This window comes from Eleginops maclovinus, chromosome 12 (genome assembly GCF_036324505.1).
Source record: "Eleginops maclovinus isolate JMC-PN-2008 ecotype Puerto Natales chromosome 12, JC_Emac_rtc_rv5, whole genome shotgun sequence".
In the NCBI taxonomy this organism is placed as follows: domain Eukaryota; kingdom Metazoa; phylum Chordata; class Actinopteri; order Perciformes; family Eleginopidae; genus Eleginops; species Eleginops maclovinus.
In genome coordinates this window covers 18246478-18261861 of record NC_086360.1, presented here as the reverse complement: position 1 = coordinate 18261861, position 15384 = coordinate 18246478, and the positions used below count along the sequence as shown (strand labels likewise).

Genomic DNA, 15384 nt, shown 5'->3' with positions numbered 1-15384 from the left:
CGGGTTCATGGTTGTAAATGATAAATTGTTAATGTAGTTTTCTTTCAAACCTGATTATCACAATGCCCTCATTGAAGTCACTATTGTAGAATGTTCACAATTGAAGAAAAATCATAGTAATGCTTCTGAAAGAAGTTATTTATTTTTACTATCCCCATAAATCCCCCCCATTGCGACAGATTAATTAGCACTGATTTCAAAGAAGTATAGCAACAACAAGGCCTCAGAAGGCAAAGAGATCAGTCAATAGTTCTAATGAATGCTTTGGGTTTTCTTGTTGTACTTTTGGGAAACATAAATAAAAACCAACAAGAAATTTGATTTAAAAAAAATATATAGTCAAAAAGGTAAATCAGAACGGCAGATGTCTACCTGATTGATTTCATAAGCATATTAAAAAAATAATAAATAAATGAGTTTCAAATCGCAAATACCTTTTATGTGAGTAGGTTGTTCAGTTGCACTTGATACATTTGGGGTATATTTATTATTCTCTTCTTAATATTGTGCATTAACATTTGACCCATAATCTGTTGTGTAAATGATTGTGGGTGAGAAAATCCAGTAAAGCAAACTGTTTTACTTTTATGTGATACAGCATACTCATGCAAAGTAAACAGTGTTGGATGCAGGATACACTAAATATGGAGTTAGTTTGTATGGCATACTAAATGGTATGGTAATATGCAGTATGTGTATTTATTTATTATATATATTGTTTATGTCACCAGTGTGCCGTAACCAGTAGCCCATATTATAATCTAGTATACAGGGGTTTTATTTTGAAACCAGATACCGGAAGTTGAATATTTTTGTTTTGATGTAATTGACACTTTGGATGATTTTCAACGGATATGGATACAGGTGAGCCAGGAGATTTTTTGCGTAATTTGCGGCATAAAATGCATGTTTACTGTTTGCACACATGCTGACTCTCGTTACAGGCAGACATGCGCATCCACGGCGAAATGGCTCTGCACCTCACACACTGAAAACAGTGCAACTGGGGCATGCATTCACTTTGACAGAGCGGACCAACAAGCTGCTGTAGTCTCTAGCAGAGCCACGGGAATAAAACGACGTCTTGGTTTTCTGCAATAACATTGGATTACTGGAGCTGTAGGAGGTGGGTTTGAAGGAAGATTTCAGTTCTAAAAAAACGAGGAAACGTACAGATGTGAAAAAGCAGGTGCGTTTCGAGATTTAGCACCTCGGTTTTTTTTCTTTTGCAATCTGATCTTCGGCCGGAGCCTGTGAAATGCATCCTCTACCTGAGAGATGTGTGGCACCACGAATGCAGCCTACAGGTCTGTATCGCCAGAATCAAATCTTTAAGTAATGTTGCATGCCATTAAAACATTCAGTATGATGAGTTATAGTAATGAGAAGCAACAGAGACCAGGCTTTGCATTTACTGCACCTGAACAGCTTGTGTGGAAAACGTCTGAGTGAGATTCTGTCTGCTACAATTATGACAGCATCTTGCTATTTATGCACACTGCTCTGTCCCCTCTACCCAAATCTGATGACAGTCACAATTATGTTGCTGCTGAAACAGCTCGTATACATTTTTTGTCATGCTCTCTATGTAAACAGTAGGCTATTGCCAAGAGGCGACTAATGGGACCATGGCACATAACTGTTTCAGTTTTGTGTTTTATCCTATAAAGCTGTGAATGACTGTTTAGAAATAACTCATGGGATTGATCACAGCATTTGTTTACCGGGTTTGTTTCTGCTCCTTGTCTCTTGTTTAGAGAGCTTCTCTGCTGACATGCTGTGGATGGCTGTGGAGGACTGAGACTGCCACCAATACTAATCTCATAATCATAATCATAATCATCATCATATCATCATCATCATCATCATCATCATCATCATCATCATCATTGTTTGCCACTTCAAACACCAAGACACAAGAGGCCAGAGGCTGCTTTTGGCTGATCAAAGAGCCAGCAGTCACAAAGCACCTGTAGACCATGACTCCTGCAGAGCTGCCTGTGTGAAAGCAGCATGAGATAATCGAGGAGTACCATACTAATCGCTGAATCAAGCCTTTTCTGTTGGGTGGTGATGAAAATGTTCCAGTGTGTCAGTTGACTGATAGGGTTGCAGTTCTATTTTAGCGGGACTTAACCAGTAGCTGAAGCGCAGACACCACAAAGAAGATGGCTCGTCCAGGATCAGGGCTGCTGGTACCTGTCAATGGTCTGGGATACCCTCCTCAGAACCTTGCCAGGGTGGTGGTCTGGGAGTGGATGAACGAACATGGCCGCTGGAGGCCCTACAGTGCAGCGGTTTGCCACCATATTGAGAATGTACTGAAGGGGGATGCTCGGGGAACTGTAGTCCTAGGGCAGGTGGATGCCCAGCTCGCTCCCTACATCATCGACCTGCAGTCCATGCACCAGTTTCGACAGGACACAGGTAAGAGATGTGGCATTTTCAAGTCAATGTACAAGGATGTTGCTAAAAGGGGTTTCAAAGAAAGTGCAGATAATAAACACAATAGTCATCAATACATTTTGGGTCTGTTCACCCAGCAGATCAAATACATTTTATGTGAATGTCCTCAGCAGAAGGGATATCATATAATGTTTTGGAACTGATTGAAACAGAGCAACCCTTGTTTTGGTTGCTACACAGATCTTATGTAACTTTCAGGGAAATTAGTGAGTCCTGAATGTCCCATCTGATTTGTTGCTCACGTGGATAAGCCACAGGGTGTGCTTAGATGCGTTGCAACAAACTGGACACCAAAATGAGAAGTGTGGCAGTGATTTACTCATCCAGGAGTGTCTTCATGCAACTGCTCTAATGACCTTCCCAAAGGTCACAATGTTGAATGAGCCATGCATCATTCATCAGGGAAATCAGCGCTGTTGCTCGGTGCGACACTCCTCACTCTTTCGCTGATTGTTTTAATTAAATGTGTTGTCATTCAGATCTAAGTGTGTCAATCACAATAGTGGTTGATGATAAAGGTACTGTATAAGAGGCTGTGCTCTTCAATCATCGATTCACCTAAATGTATTCCCCTCCACGTAATGGAAAAAATATACAGTTGGAGTGGCTGTATATTAGATATTGAAGCCCTTTTTCTGATTGGCGATTCAAAATGGTATTATTCAAAATATGGGTTCTGTAGTAAAGCATGGGACCAACATTATCTAGAGTGAGGGAACAATTGCCTCTGGTAACAGTAGTAGTATATTAAAAGTTATAATAACATGTCGTTTTAGAGTAAAATCCTCCCAGCACAGCCTTTATTTGGTGTACTAAAATTCTCTCTCTCTCTTGATGACTGCTACCTTTTTCAAACTAGACAAGATGTTTTTTTCGCCGTGCTCCACTGAAGCTAAACACACTCTCTGTTCGTGTGTGTGTGTGTGTGTGTGTGTGTGTGTGTGTGTGTGTGTGTGTGTGTGTGTGTGTGTGTGTGTGTGTGTGTGTGTGTGTGTGTGTGTGTGTGTGTGTGTGTGTGTGTGTGTGTGTGTGTGTGTGTGTATCAACCTCCCTGCTGTCTCAGTGTTTGAATCAGAAGTATGGAGGAGGTTTAGACATCTGGAGGAAGCAACATTGGAGAAATCTCAGCCGTGTGAATTATTTTTTTTGTCGGATTCAGCTACACATCACTGTGTAGGAACTAGTTATAAATCACGCTACTACTTCTGTGTTAGAGGCTCGATGGACAAGTCGGGTGTTCAATAAAAAATCTTATCACCTCATTGATTAAAATCTTAAATAAATGAGTCAAAGTCTCACTGTAAGTTAGGTACAAGTCTCTGTTTTGGAAGGCGTTATCTAACATTAGAGCATTACAAGAGGCACAGGGGCATACACATAGGATATAGAAAAGTTGCCTCACTGTGCATTAATCTGCATTATGTCACCTTCTGATTATGTTGCATTGCATCATTTACATTTGCGTTAAACCGTATTTGTTGATTTAGTTGGCAGTTTTATGCACAGGACTGAATAATAAGGAATACAGCTGTAAGGAAAATGGAGATATTGTCAGTCTGCCAGATTGTGGAAAAAACGGTTAAAATGTAATAAGGCTTTTCTCTAAATGGTTAAAATCTGCAAAAATCCCTAAATTGTAATAATTTGTAGTCATCTCTGTGCGTAGTTGTTACACTGCATGTGTGTTTTTTATATTAGCCCAGCTACAGATGGGCGTTGCAAACTAGCTCACGCTATAAATTCTGTTGTATGTGGTTTTGGGCGAAGCCATGAACTTGCCCCTTTTTAAAATAAATATGAACACTAAGATAATGTTATAAACAATGTATAGTCAGACTGTTTTAACTCATGTTTTATTAAAAACACAACACGACATTATTCTGTTCTCATTGCATCTTATTGCATTGCTGTTGCATTCATGCTGTAGAAAGAGGAAAACAGACACATTAAATGGGACATCTTAATAATACAGTTTTAGAACAATCCCAACATGTAGAAAGTATTATATAACAGAAGTGCTACATAATAGGATTGTAAGGTGTGTGAAGGCAAATGTAGTCATTGAAAAGGCCTCAAACGTATGTCAAGAAAAATGTTTGAGCACTTGTATGGGCTATAGACAGCATAAAGCACTTGGTATATTAGTGTTTTTTGACATTATTTTTCTTTAATCTTTCAAATGCTGTTGATGAGAGGGATTTTATTTCTGCATGACTGTCAGGAGAGCTGTAGGTGTTTTCCCCTCTTATAGAACAAAACACAAAGCTTCAGTATGTCTGTGGTTGACTGGCTGTGAGATGAGCCACTGAGCCGTTTGTCAGTCATTACCACGGCGCTGGGGCTAGGCCTGACGTTTAACGGTCCTCATTGTGTCGTACGGTGTGTTACATTCCCCCTCGGCTGGGATAAACCTGTCACAGCATTGCCCAACGGAAAACAGCCCGGACACCTGCTGCCTCCTTTCCCTCCTTTTTCCTTTTTCCTGTCCCCCAAATATGTGCTGGCCTCTACCAGGCTGCAGCCATCGATCCAAACTAGCCTTGCTTTTAGGCTCTAGGGATGTTTACCACATGCTTACACAAAGGGCACCAGTGAGTTTGTTTAAACATGGATTGTGATGCTCCTGTTTCACTTCGGATATTTGCTTCTCACCATGTCACACACAGCTGGTTGCTTTGTTGAAGGCCCATGGAGTGTCCCTGAAGGGAAACCCCATTTTGTTGCCGTGCCAGTTATTTCGTCCTCTGAGGCTGTTTATTGCTGGAGAGAGGGTTGTGTGTGCTTGTTGTCCCCTGAGTGTGTGTATTTGTCCTGGTTTGTGTGCATCTGTGAGTTTGCTGATGACGGTCGCTGTGGCAGCTGTGGCGTTTGTGTCCTGTCCCTGCAGGCTGTGTTGGGGTGCCCTGTTCCTCATGTGGGTTTGGGAGGAGCTCCTGTGGGTGGGAACCAGGCAGACTCACTCTGACTAATGAGACAGCAGCAGTTACAGTTTATCTGTAATGCTCCCTCTAATCAAAGTATCATGACGACAACGCACGCACCACAATGCAATGTAGCAAGGTTCTCTGTGAAAAGCAACTTAAACACATCTTTATGTACTTGGCATTCAAAAATACAGGGCCTGGGTTTCATAATACAGCTGCTGGTGAAGCACAACCGTCTATGGCAAAATCCTGTATCCCAGTGCTTTATATATACAGTATGACTGAAAGCTTAGAGGCTTATATATAGTGTGGATGAATTTCTGGCTGAAGGCTGGGAGAGGATTGGCTCCCAGCCGAGGAGAATCGACCCGTTCTCCTCCCCGGAGGGGCGTTTGAACCTCTAAACACTGCTGTGGACTGATCCCCTTTCACTACACCCACTCCCATAGCAAAACTCATGGGCTTATCTGCCATCTCCATCATATACCAACACTTGTGGCCTGTCTGATGGATTTCACACTGCAGCTATTGCTTTTGCTGCTTGGCTTATAAGCATGTACCTCTTATGATGAGAGGTGGCACAAAGCAGAGGGACCAGCAAGTAAGCATTCATGAAAGATACCTAACAGTTGCACCATTCAAAACATGAATATTATTGTTAAATGAACACAGATTGTGTTTGTTACTGATGTAGTTCTATGGTTATGTTACTGCAAGAAGGATATACTGTACGTACTAAAGAAGAAGAAGGAAACCTTAATCGTCCCACAGAGGAGAAATTCCCATTCTGTATTTGACCCATCCTAGTGTTAGGAGCAGTAGGCTTCCATATGTACGACGCCCGGGGAGCAGTGTAGGAAACGGTGCCTTGCTCAGGGACACCTCAGTACCATTTGGTCTTCCGAACCGGTTCTCCACCACCGCCCCAGCACAGTAAAGATGGTCAAAAGACACAATAGAGTAAAAGTGACATTAACTAACAGGGTAATGTGAAGTTACATGTTTAATTACTGAATTCATTGACAGGTGAAAGAGAAAACGCAATTCGTTTTTTAATAGACCCTTTAATTGTGGCAAATGTGTGCATTGATGTAAAATTAACTTTAACCTTTAAAGTTTGACTGAAATTAAGATTTATTTGTTAAGAATTCTGGGTTATTCCTTGTTCTTACTCATGAACTGATTTGGCTAAGAATTTTGATAGCAAAAAAGAACTGTTTTTGTTACCAACCAAAAATATTGGTTCTGTAATTTTGATTGCTTTGATACTTGTGTGGGTGGGTACTAAGAACATAAATTCAGTTTCAAATGGCAGTTAACATTATAAGCTATTTTTAAGTCCTATATATCTGTTAATGTGTCAAGCTTTTTATTACATATGTGATGACTGTGAGTTTTCTTGAACAATTTTTTCGGTGCAGTTTCAGTTGGGTTTTGTCGTTACCTCAACTGGACCCATGATGGAGGGAAAGCAGGTCATCAGCAGCTTCTACACGAAATGGAATGTTGTTGCAAGTTACTCTAAATAGCTTTCATTTGGCATAGCTTGTAAGCTTCTAATCGGGAATAGACTACACATTTAACAAGATAATTGGTTCTCTTAAATGTTTATTGTTGTAAACAGACTGTGAGATTACTTTATTAAAAATGTCCTGACTGCACGCTACATGCTCGGTGCCATACAGCAGACATTGTAGGATTCAATTATTTGTGGCTAAGAGTAAATGCAATGCAGGCTTTATTTTAAAGGAACAACAACTCTTTGATCAATGTTTGTAGGTTGTTACAGTATGTTTACTTAACATCTGAGCAATGTTTGCTCGTAGATGACAACTGTGCCAAAGGAAAAAACCTCCCAAAGTGTATGAGTGATTTTATTTCCCAGATATCTCAAAAACTCATTCATTCTTATTGGAAAAAAATAAATAGCTGCAGTCTCATTACATTTCCTTACAGAAAACAATAGTACATTCTAACTTACAAACACAGAAATAGCATGTAGTGTGTCTTAGACTTTCTTGTTTTTGTGTTCCTGGAGTTGCAGGGGCCATTACAGTCGCTCTGTGCTCAGTGTTGTGTGAAATGGCCCATGAGTGACTGCACAGATAACCCCTATCAGCAGCTGTTTGCTGCTGTGTTACTGGAGTGGGGCTTTGTTTGTTTTGGTTCCACAGGCGTGAGAACCTCCTCTCCCCTGGCCCATTTCCCTCGACTAACAGCCCTCCCTGAGTAATTACATTGAAAAACTCAAGAAAACAAAGAGGAGATGCTCATGTTCTCATGACTGTGTTTTGTTAAGCTGACAACAGTCGCTGTGGTTGTGGTTTGCATACTGCCTGGAAACTTGCAGAGCGTGGAGACTAAAATGCTGCACATTGTTGAACGGGAGTGGTGCTTTAGGTGTACTTCTTTAATGTAGTTGAGTATGTAGTAAATGTGTGTGGGAACTGTTTTGGTGGTCTGTGGGAGGAAGCTGTAAAAAGGATTCCCGCTATGTACGTGCTAAAGGTCAGGTGCTGTATGCATCAGCCCTCAATGTGAAATCCCACTTGCGTCAGAAGAAAGCAGAATGAGCAAAGAGTGTAGCCTGAAGGCTCTGAAGTGTAGATTTATAATAGAAACGTCAAGAAACAAGTAAGATTACAAACGAGACAGAACCAGCCGCTTTTATATGTGTCTACAAGTGAAGCACATGTGCACACATCGGCAGCACTGTGATGTTTGCTGACAAACTGAGCAGTTTAGTATATGTTCTTTATTTCTGGCTTAGACTATAGACATTTAGAGCTACTAAGCATGTTATGAGATCTAATTTGTTGGTACCTAGTAAGTGGTAAATTTTAAAAAATACTGTCCTGGACTTACAAGTGCTTTAGTCTGCAGTTAAAGGCCAGAAGAAAAAGAAGAATTGCTACCAGCAAGGGAAAACATGAACACGTTTAAGGGGCCCTATTAGGCTTATTGTTCAGGTTTCATAATTGTATTTTGTCCCTCTGTTTACATGCTTTAACACCTCTTTTCTCCCTCAGTCTGAAACCATAGCCCAGCCTCTTCTGATTGGTTAGCTGTTCAGCTCTGTTGTGATTTGTCAACCACTTAGCCCCTTAGACTATCATATACAATGTGTTGGACTGCTAGCCAATATAAGCGCAAATGTTAGATAGTGATGTCATTATGTTGTCAAAGTTAAGTGGGGAGTGTGTGGGAGAGAAACTCCCTCTGGAGGGAACTTTGGGATTTGAGCCTTTGCAGACCATTTACATGCACAAAAACCTGTGTAACCCTAAAAAGAAGTCGAACAGTGTAAGCTTCGACTAAAAATAAAAGTTGTGAATTAAAGTGCTTTACTTTGGGCTGTATTATGAGAGGTTAATAATACATTTGCATACATCCTGGCAGAAGCAGTATCTGCCAGGATTTGAAGTACATATTATTTTCTGTTTACTATGGTTTGTATTGAGTATTGAGAGTCGTATTGGAATTTTACCCAAATTGTTACATCGTAATTGTATTGTCCTCAGTCACGTGTAACAATGATAAACAGACATGACATATCATGACCAATTAATTTTTCTCTTAGAGGTTTTAGTAATTTGCATAATTAGTTAGTGAAGGACAAACAGAATCACACTGGTGGTGCTAAGGTGTTGCTGTTCACAGTGGTGCATTATAGCCGCAAGCAGCTGGCTGGATTCCATTTGTCTGTCGGCAGGAAAGGGATTGGAGGGGCACTGTGGAGAGGGAGGAAGGGGGGAGCTGACAGAAGTGAGGAGAGAAGGGGAACAGAGGGAGAGGTGGAGCGTTTTCCTGATGGAAAGTGACAGTCAGGGTGGAGGGAGGGATAATAACACTGAAAAGACCCTCAAATGTGCACATTCCCCTGCATGAACAGCTTTTGTCTTTGTGCTCCGAAGCATCCCATCCAGGGCCTCAAAGTGGTCCTATTTAATTTTATCTGGATGTATTTGTGTCAATCATATGACTAAATATAGATAGAGTCCTTCACAATCTACCAGATTCACTAATCATTTAAATGGTCTGACCAGCAGCCAATGCAATATCATATCCCTACATTTCCACACAATTTAGCCAGTCAAGCAAATTGGAGCATTTCTAAATCAAATTTTACTCAAATATCTTGAGTGAAAAAAGTAGGCATTTCAAAAGTATACTTTTACCTATTTTGGTCATTTTTATCGTTGATCAACCCGTCAATTCTTTCTGATATGATTTCCTCATTTCAGTCTGTGAAAAAACATCTATTTGATATTTAGCACTAAATACTTAATTTCATCCTTTTTAATCATCATCCTGGCTGTTATTCCCCAACATTTGTTCCTATAGGGTTGTAGTGGTTTGGTTTGGTTTGGTTTGGTCTGGTCTGCTCTGTCCACATCCTTATTGCATTACAGTTATCAGCAAGCTTCTGGCAGCCTCCGGCATTGGTTAGCAGAGTGTCCCTCCACATTTCCTTTTAACTTCTGATCCAGCGAGTCACCACTTTGAACTTCTCAAGTGGATATCATACTCTTTTATCACGAAAGTGGCTTTAAAGCTGCTCTCCACGCCGCTTCCTTATCAGGCCGGGCTGGGAGGTCAGTGAGATCGTAAGCTGTCGTCTGCCTCAGCCGGAGTAAACTATCTTTCATCTCCTGGTTACTTGTATTGAAATGTATCTCACTATCTAGGATCACATTTTCAAAGTATTCTCACACTTCTCTCCCACTTAAGTGATTTACTTGTGTTAAAAAGAAAAAAGCTTTATAGTGCACAGGCTCTTCAGTATACAAACCAGATGTAGCTGTCATATTGAAATGGTACAAACTGTTCCCGCTGCAACAAATAGGGTTTATTGGAGCTGCACAAGTGTGTGGTCTAACATTTACAGAAAGCATAGTTTGACAGAGACCAGAGCTGCACTGACGCAACTCGGCTGCCAGCGGTTGCATCAAGCCCAGATCTCCCTTGATCAGGCTCGGTGAAACCCAGAAATACAGCGCGGGACTTTCTGTTGTGGTGTAGGCATTTTTTACTCATTTTGTTAAAAAATGCCCCCTTAACCCACCTAAGACCCATGGCAGATTGCTAAAACTAAACTTGGATAGCTTTCTCAAAGGTGTCTTGTGCTAAGACAGTCTTCATTGTGTTTAGTGTAAGCTGTGGTAAAAAATATCTCGATAAAGTCTGAAGTCACAGGCAGGAGTCACATCTCTGCTATGAGCCAGTATCTACAATACAATGGGCCATTTATACATATTTTTTTACATTACATGCAACACAAATACTCAGTTAGCTTGGGGAAAAAATGGCCTGTTTAAAGGGCTAATTCAGCATGCTGATATTTAAACGTTTACTGTTTAGTAATCCAAAGTTTGTTTTAGCCATGCTAGTGTCTTGGCTCAACAGAAAATCAACAACTAGTTCTTAACCTTTTTGCATCAGGAACGACAGCACAATGGAAAGTGATATGCCACAACGTCCATACAGTTGCACCTCCTCACTAATCTGTGTGTACATTTTAACAAAAATATAACTTAATTGATCAAAAATAAATACTGATAATGAATATAGTCATCAGTTGCAGTCTGAGCGTCAAATAATTCATTTTCATGGTTGTCTGCAGTTTTTCAATTCAGGTGTTTGGTAAATGGACTGTATTTATATATTGCTTTATCCAGTCTTTACGACCACTCAAACGCTTTATACATTCTGCAAGTCATCATTCACGCATTCAGACCACACTCATACAGAGCAATGTGCCATTTGCTCAAGTACTAAAAATGATCTTCATTAAGTCCGATTGAGCAAGGCAACACTCCACCAACCAAAACACTTGGGGCTCAATGTTGTTTCACTACATATGGACTTCTTTCTCCGTCTACAATATAACAGTATGACGATGCAACAGACAGCAGGAATATCGCCATGCACCTCTTCAATAAGTGAAGTGATGTCGTTACATGATAAAACATGTTTTTTATTTTTGTTCATTTGTAATCTCAATCTCAGAGTTTTTTGCAAGTTCCTTAGTTCATATATAGCTTAATTGAGAATACCTCATTTTTATTCTCAAAATCACCTGAGGTTTTTTCCCGGAATAGTACCCCCCGTTGACAGCTCTATTTTTTATTTATCTTACCTACACTATGTATCAGTTGCAGCCCTAGCATCAACTGTATTTATCATTTTTTGTCAGTTTATGGTTTTTTGCAGTTGAATTCATTGTGTTCCGAGTGCCAGGTTACAGGCTATTTGGAACAAAGAAAGAGGAGGAATTACTGCGACGAGGTATGGGACGACACATGCATGCACGTAACACTGGTTCACATTCCCTCACACACTCCGACTTTTAAAAACAATCACTTATTTTGATTGTTTTCTGCCCAAGCGCTCAGCAGAATATCAATGCGAGTGTCTGACCTTCTTGGTCCTTTCTCTGTGTGACCTGTAAGTGTTTCTAAATCACGGCTCCTGATGAGGGTCCAAGTCCTGTGACTGGTCAGCATGAGGACCGTCCTGCAGTAGCCTGTGAGGTGGAAAATATTGAACAGGTGCTCCTGGCAGACGCCCCACTGTTGCTCCTCAGAGGAGCTGCTGACTTACACCATCACTTTGTCAGATTTTTCTTTATTAATGAGTGCTCACAAACTCCCCAAGGATTTGAAACACTTTTGTGTCAAGGTGAATTTTTATCAGACTTCAATGGTAATTACTTCTACTCTGCTCTGTCCTTCATTTGGCTGCATTGACTTGGACATTATGAGTTTGGATCATTAATGCGAATAAATGTCCCTACAACAATGTCTTAAAGGTTAAACTATACATTGTGTGGATGTTAGAAGTATGAATCAAATAATACAAAAAAGCTTTAAACTTACCAGTGATATTTCACCAGGGCGCGTGATACTTAGAGCATTGCTATTTTTCTAGAGAAGCGCTCAACAATAAGTAATTGTAGGAGAAAATTGTGTTTCATCATAAGCAATAAAGCTCACAATTGAGCAAAGTACTTACATATAAGGTGAATAAAGTAACCTTCCCATCAACAGGACAGCGTGTGTCTTCACCACAGACTGTGGTCATTGCTAGTTCTCATATCTCAGCTGCTGTCATGTGAGATACAGTGCAGGAGTCTGGATATAGCAGTCAGACCAAATGCGGAATTCAGTGTGTCAAAATGTAAATAAAAAGAAAACTAAAAGATCCCCTACATACATAAAAAGTTTCCATATAAAACACGTTTGTATTGGACTACAATTGCCTCTAAAATGTCTCATACAGTACGTCCATGTGTTAAAGTTGGCACAGACAAACTTTCCTCCTTCTACAGATAAAAGTGAAAAGAAACAACAGCCCAAAGAAGCTGAAACATCCAAGTTAGGTGACCATTATGAGGACCATAACTACTCATAATGCAGAACGGTGTTTTAAACACACTATATATACCATTTCTAAATGTTACGCTGAGTTAACGTGGGGTTTCTTTGAACAACTTTATATACACCTAGGTGGCTTAACGTTTTCAAATATACTATAACGAATTAGTTAAAATTAGATTTAAAAAAAAAATATTAATCTGTAAAAAGCTAAATCTGTAAAATAAATGTAGTGGAGTAAAAATAAAACGTTTTACCCACACAACGTAGTGGAGTATAAGTATCAAGTAGCATAATGTGAAAGTACTCAAGTAAAGTACAATTATCTCAATTCTCTACTTAAATACAGTACTTAGGTAAATGTACTTAGTTACATTCCAACACCGCTTTACAGTCACAAATGGTTTACAATCTGTACAGATTGAACAGCACATACCAGAAGAAGCCCTACTTAAAATCCTTAATCTACTGAGTTACGATCTGCCTCTCTATTTTCCAGTTCCACTGAGAAAATATTCCAAGCTGTGATTGTTCCTTGAAAATATGGTTTGATGCGCTGCCTCCGGCTGAGTTTAAGATCTTTGAAGCAGTCATATGGGTAGTGTTTCACTTTAGCGCCAATAAGCCCATCCCTCCCCCTGATGACTGCAACATAAATTGAATTTCAAAGTTGACCCTCATCTGTTCTTCAGTAATTAAGCCTTCCCTGAAAGTCATTAATGATTTATTCAACATAGTTGCATATGCATTATGTATGTTTCTTGCAGCTGTAATAGCCTCGAGAGCATGAAGTAATCCGCTTGAACTGATTCTACGACATATACAACCCACAGTTATGATTCATTATCAGAGTGACAAAAAGTAGGTGCGTGGTTTCGCGTAACAATATCATTCATATTTCAGCAGCTCTCTTTCACAGAACTGATGATATCTGAACAAAAGATTTGACAAATGAGTTTCTCTTCAGGGTTTGACACCCAAAGTCAATGTAATGCTGTTACACCTCTGCAGGCTTTGATAAAATGTATCCGTCTCATGTTCAGGCCTAAGCTCAATAAAACCTTTTAGCGATCCAACATCAACTTTCCAATAGGGACATGGCCCTGATTAAATTCAAGCCGCTGACATTTAGCCTCAACAAGCACAGTTTCATGAATATCCTCTGTTAAGCTTAATAGACTTTATAGTGAAATTTAGGAAAAGTTTACTACAAACAAATACATCATTCATAAATAATTCAGCTGTTAAGATCTGATATTAAAGGGGTCCTATTATTCTCATGTTCATGTTCATGGTTGTATTTTGTGCCTATACTGTGACATGTTTACACTTTAATGATTAAAATAGTCTTTATTTTTGTCAAACTGCCTGTGCTGCAGCACCTCTTTTCACCCTTTGTCTGAAACCAGAGCCCAGTCTGCTTTGATTGGTTACCTGGCCGGCTCTGTTGTGATTGGTCAACAGCTTAGAGATTTCCCGCCCCTTAGTCTATTACCAATAGCATAATATGGCCCCTCTAACACAAAAGAAAATGAATGTCTCTCTACACATTTTGTAGTTAAGGAAGAAAGAAGATGTGATTACACTTTCAGGGAAAAGGTCTAGCCCCAATAATAAGAAACTTCTAAGGAGTATATGTATATGGATAATACATTACTCCGCAGGGTGGTCATGTGTCCTCTGACCTTTCTCACATTGAGTCCACTTTACTGCTGATCAAAGCTGACCGGTGTAGTCTGGCACAGAGTCAGTTTACTGTAATGTAGCCAGACGTATCCTCTGATAAGACCTGACTGCGTCTGACAGCTATGAAGTGGGTAATGAAAGCCTGTCTCAGCAAACCTTTATAACTGCATGCTGTTCATCTCAATGAGTCAGACTGCTTTTTAATTATCAAATGTAATATTTTTAGATTTCTTCTTTTTACAAACAGCCTTGATGTTGTGTTGGAAATTAGTCGACATTTGTATCATTGATTTTAACTCATATTTGGTGTTTTTCGGAATATTCTTTCATTTCTAATCCACATATTTTGTTTATGATTAGTATGTAAAATCCACTCAAGCTTTTAGGCGTACAGCTTATATGGCCGTGAATAAAAAATGAATGATGTCTAAACTAACATTTAAGAGTTGTGGGGAGGGGTTCATGCATAACAACATCCTCTTCATAGAATTGCATTTTGAAATAAGATAATAACTTTATTAAACTGGACTGCACTTTTCCCTTCAACAACCACAACTTTATAATCTGTATTATGGTTTTAAAACATTCCATTTAATATGCTATTTCTTGCTCACTTAATCTAGTATCCTACTTAAAATATTGTTAGCTGTAAGTTGGCCCTTTAATAGTGTATATTGGACAGACAGTCTACAGATATGTCAATATGTATATATTTTACCTTTTTTAATTTAGCTTTATTTTTGAAATTAACCAAATTGGGATCAATAAAGTCAATCTTATATTATTAATCCGCATTATTGAAATTACATTTTTACAGCAGCCCAAATAATAATTACACATTGCAGTGGTTCTTTAAAAAATGCTGGCATTGCTATTTCTTTGGGGTGTAGTTTTGGCTAATGAAAGGTATTAGTAATCAACTTAATTCATTG

The 15384-nt window shown here is 39.4% G+C and overlaps 1 protein-coding gene across 4 annotated transcripts in view; it reads left to right on the top strand.

The window, feature by feature from the left end:
• The first annotated feature begins 844 nt into the window (after nt 1–844).
• The window catches only part of dtx1 (deltex 1, E3 ubiquitin ligase), a 44444-nt gene continuing 29904 nt past the window's right edge, over nt 845–15384 (top strand). For 2 of the 4 annotated variants that reach the window (XM_063896911.1, XM_063896907.1), the window contains exons 1-2: nt 846–1307; nt 1758–2427. In XM_063896911.1, the coding sequence (XP_063752981.1) occupies nt 2169–2427 (259 nt within the window). In that variant the 5' untranslated portion in view covers nt 846–1307; nt 1758–2168. Of the gene's footprint in view, nt 1308–1757; nt 2428–15384 lie in introns of all 4 variants that reach the window. The other 2 variants (XM_063896908.1, XM_063896910.1) reach the window with 2 other exon arrangements.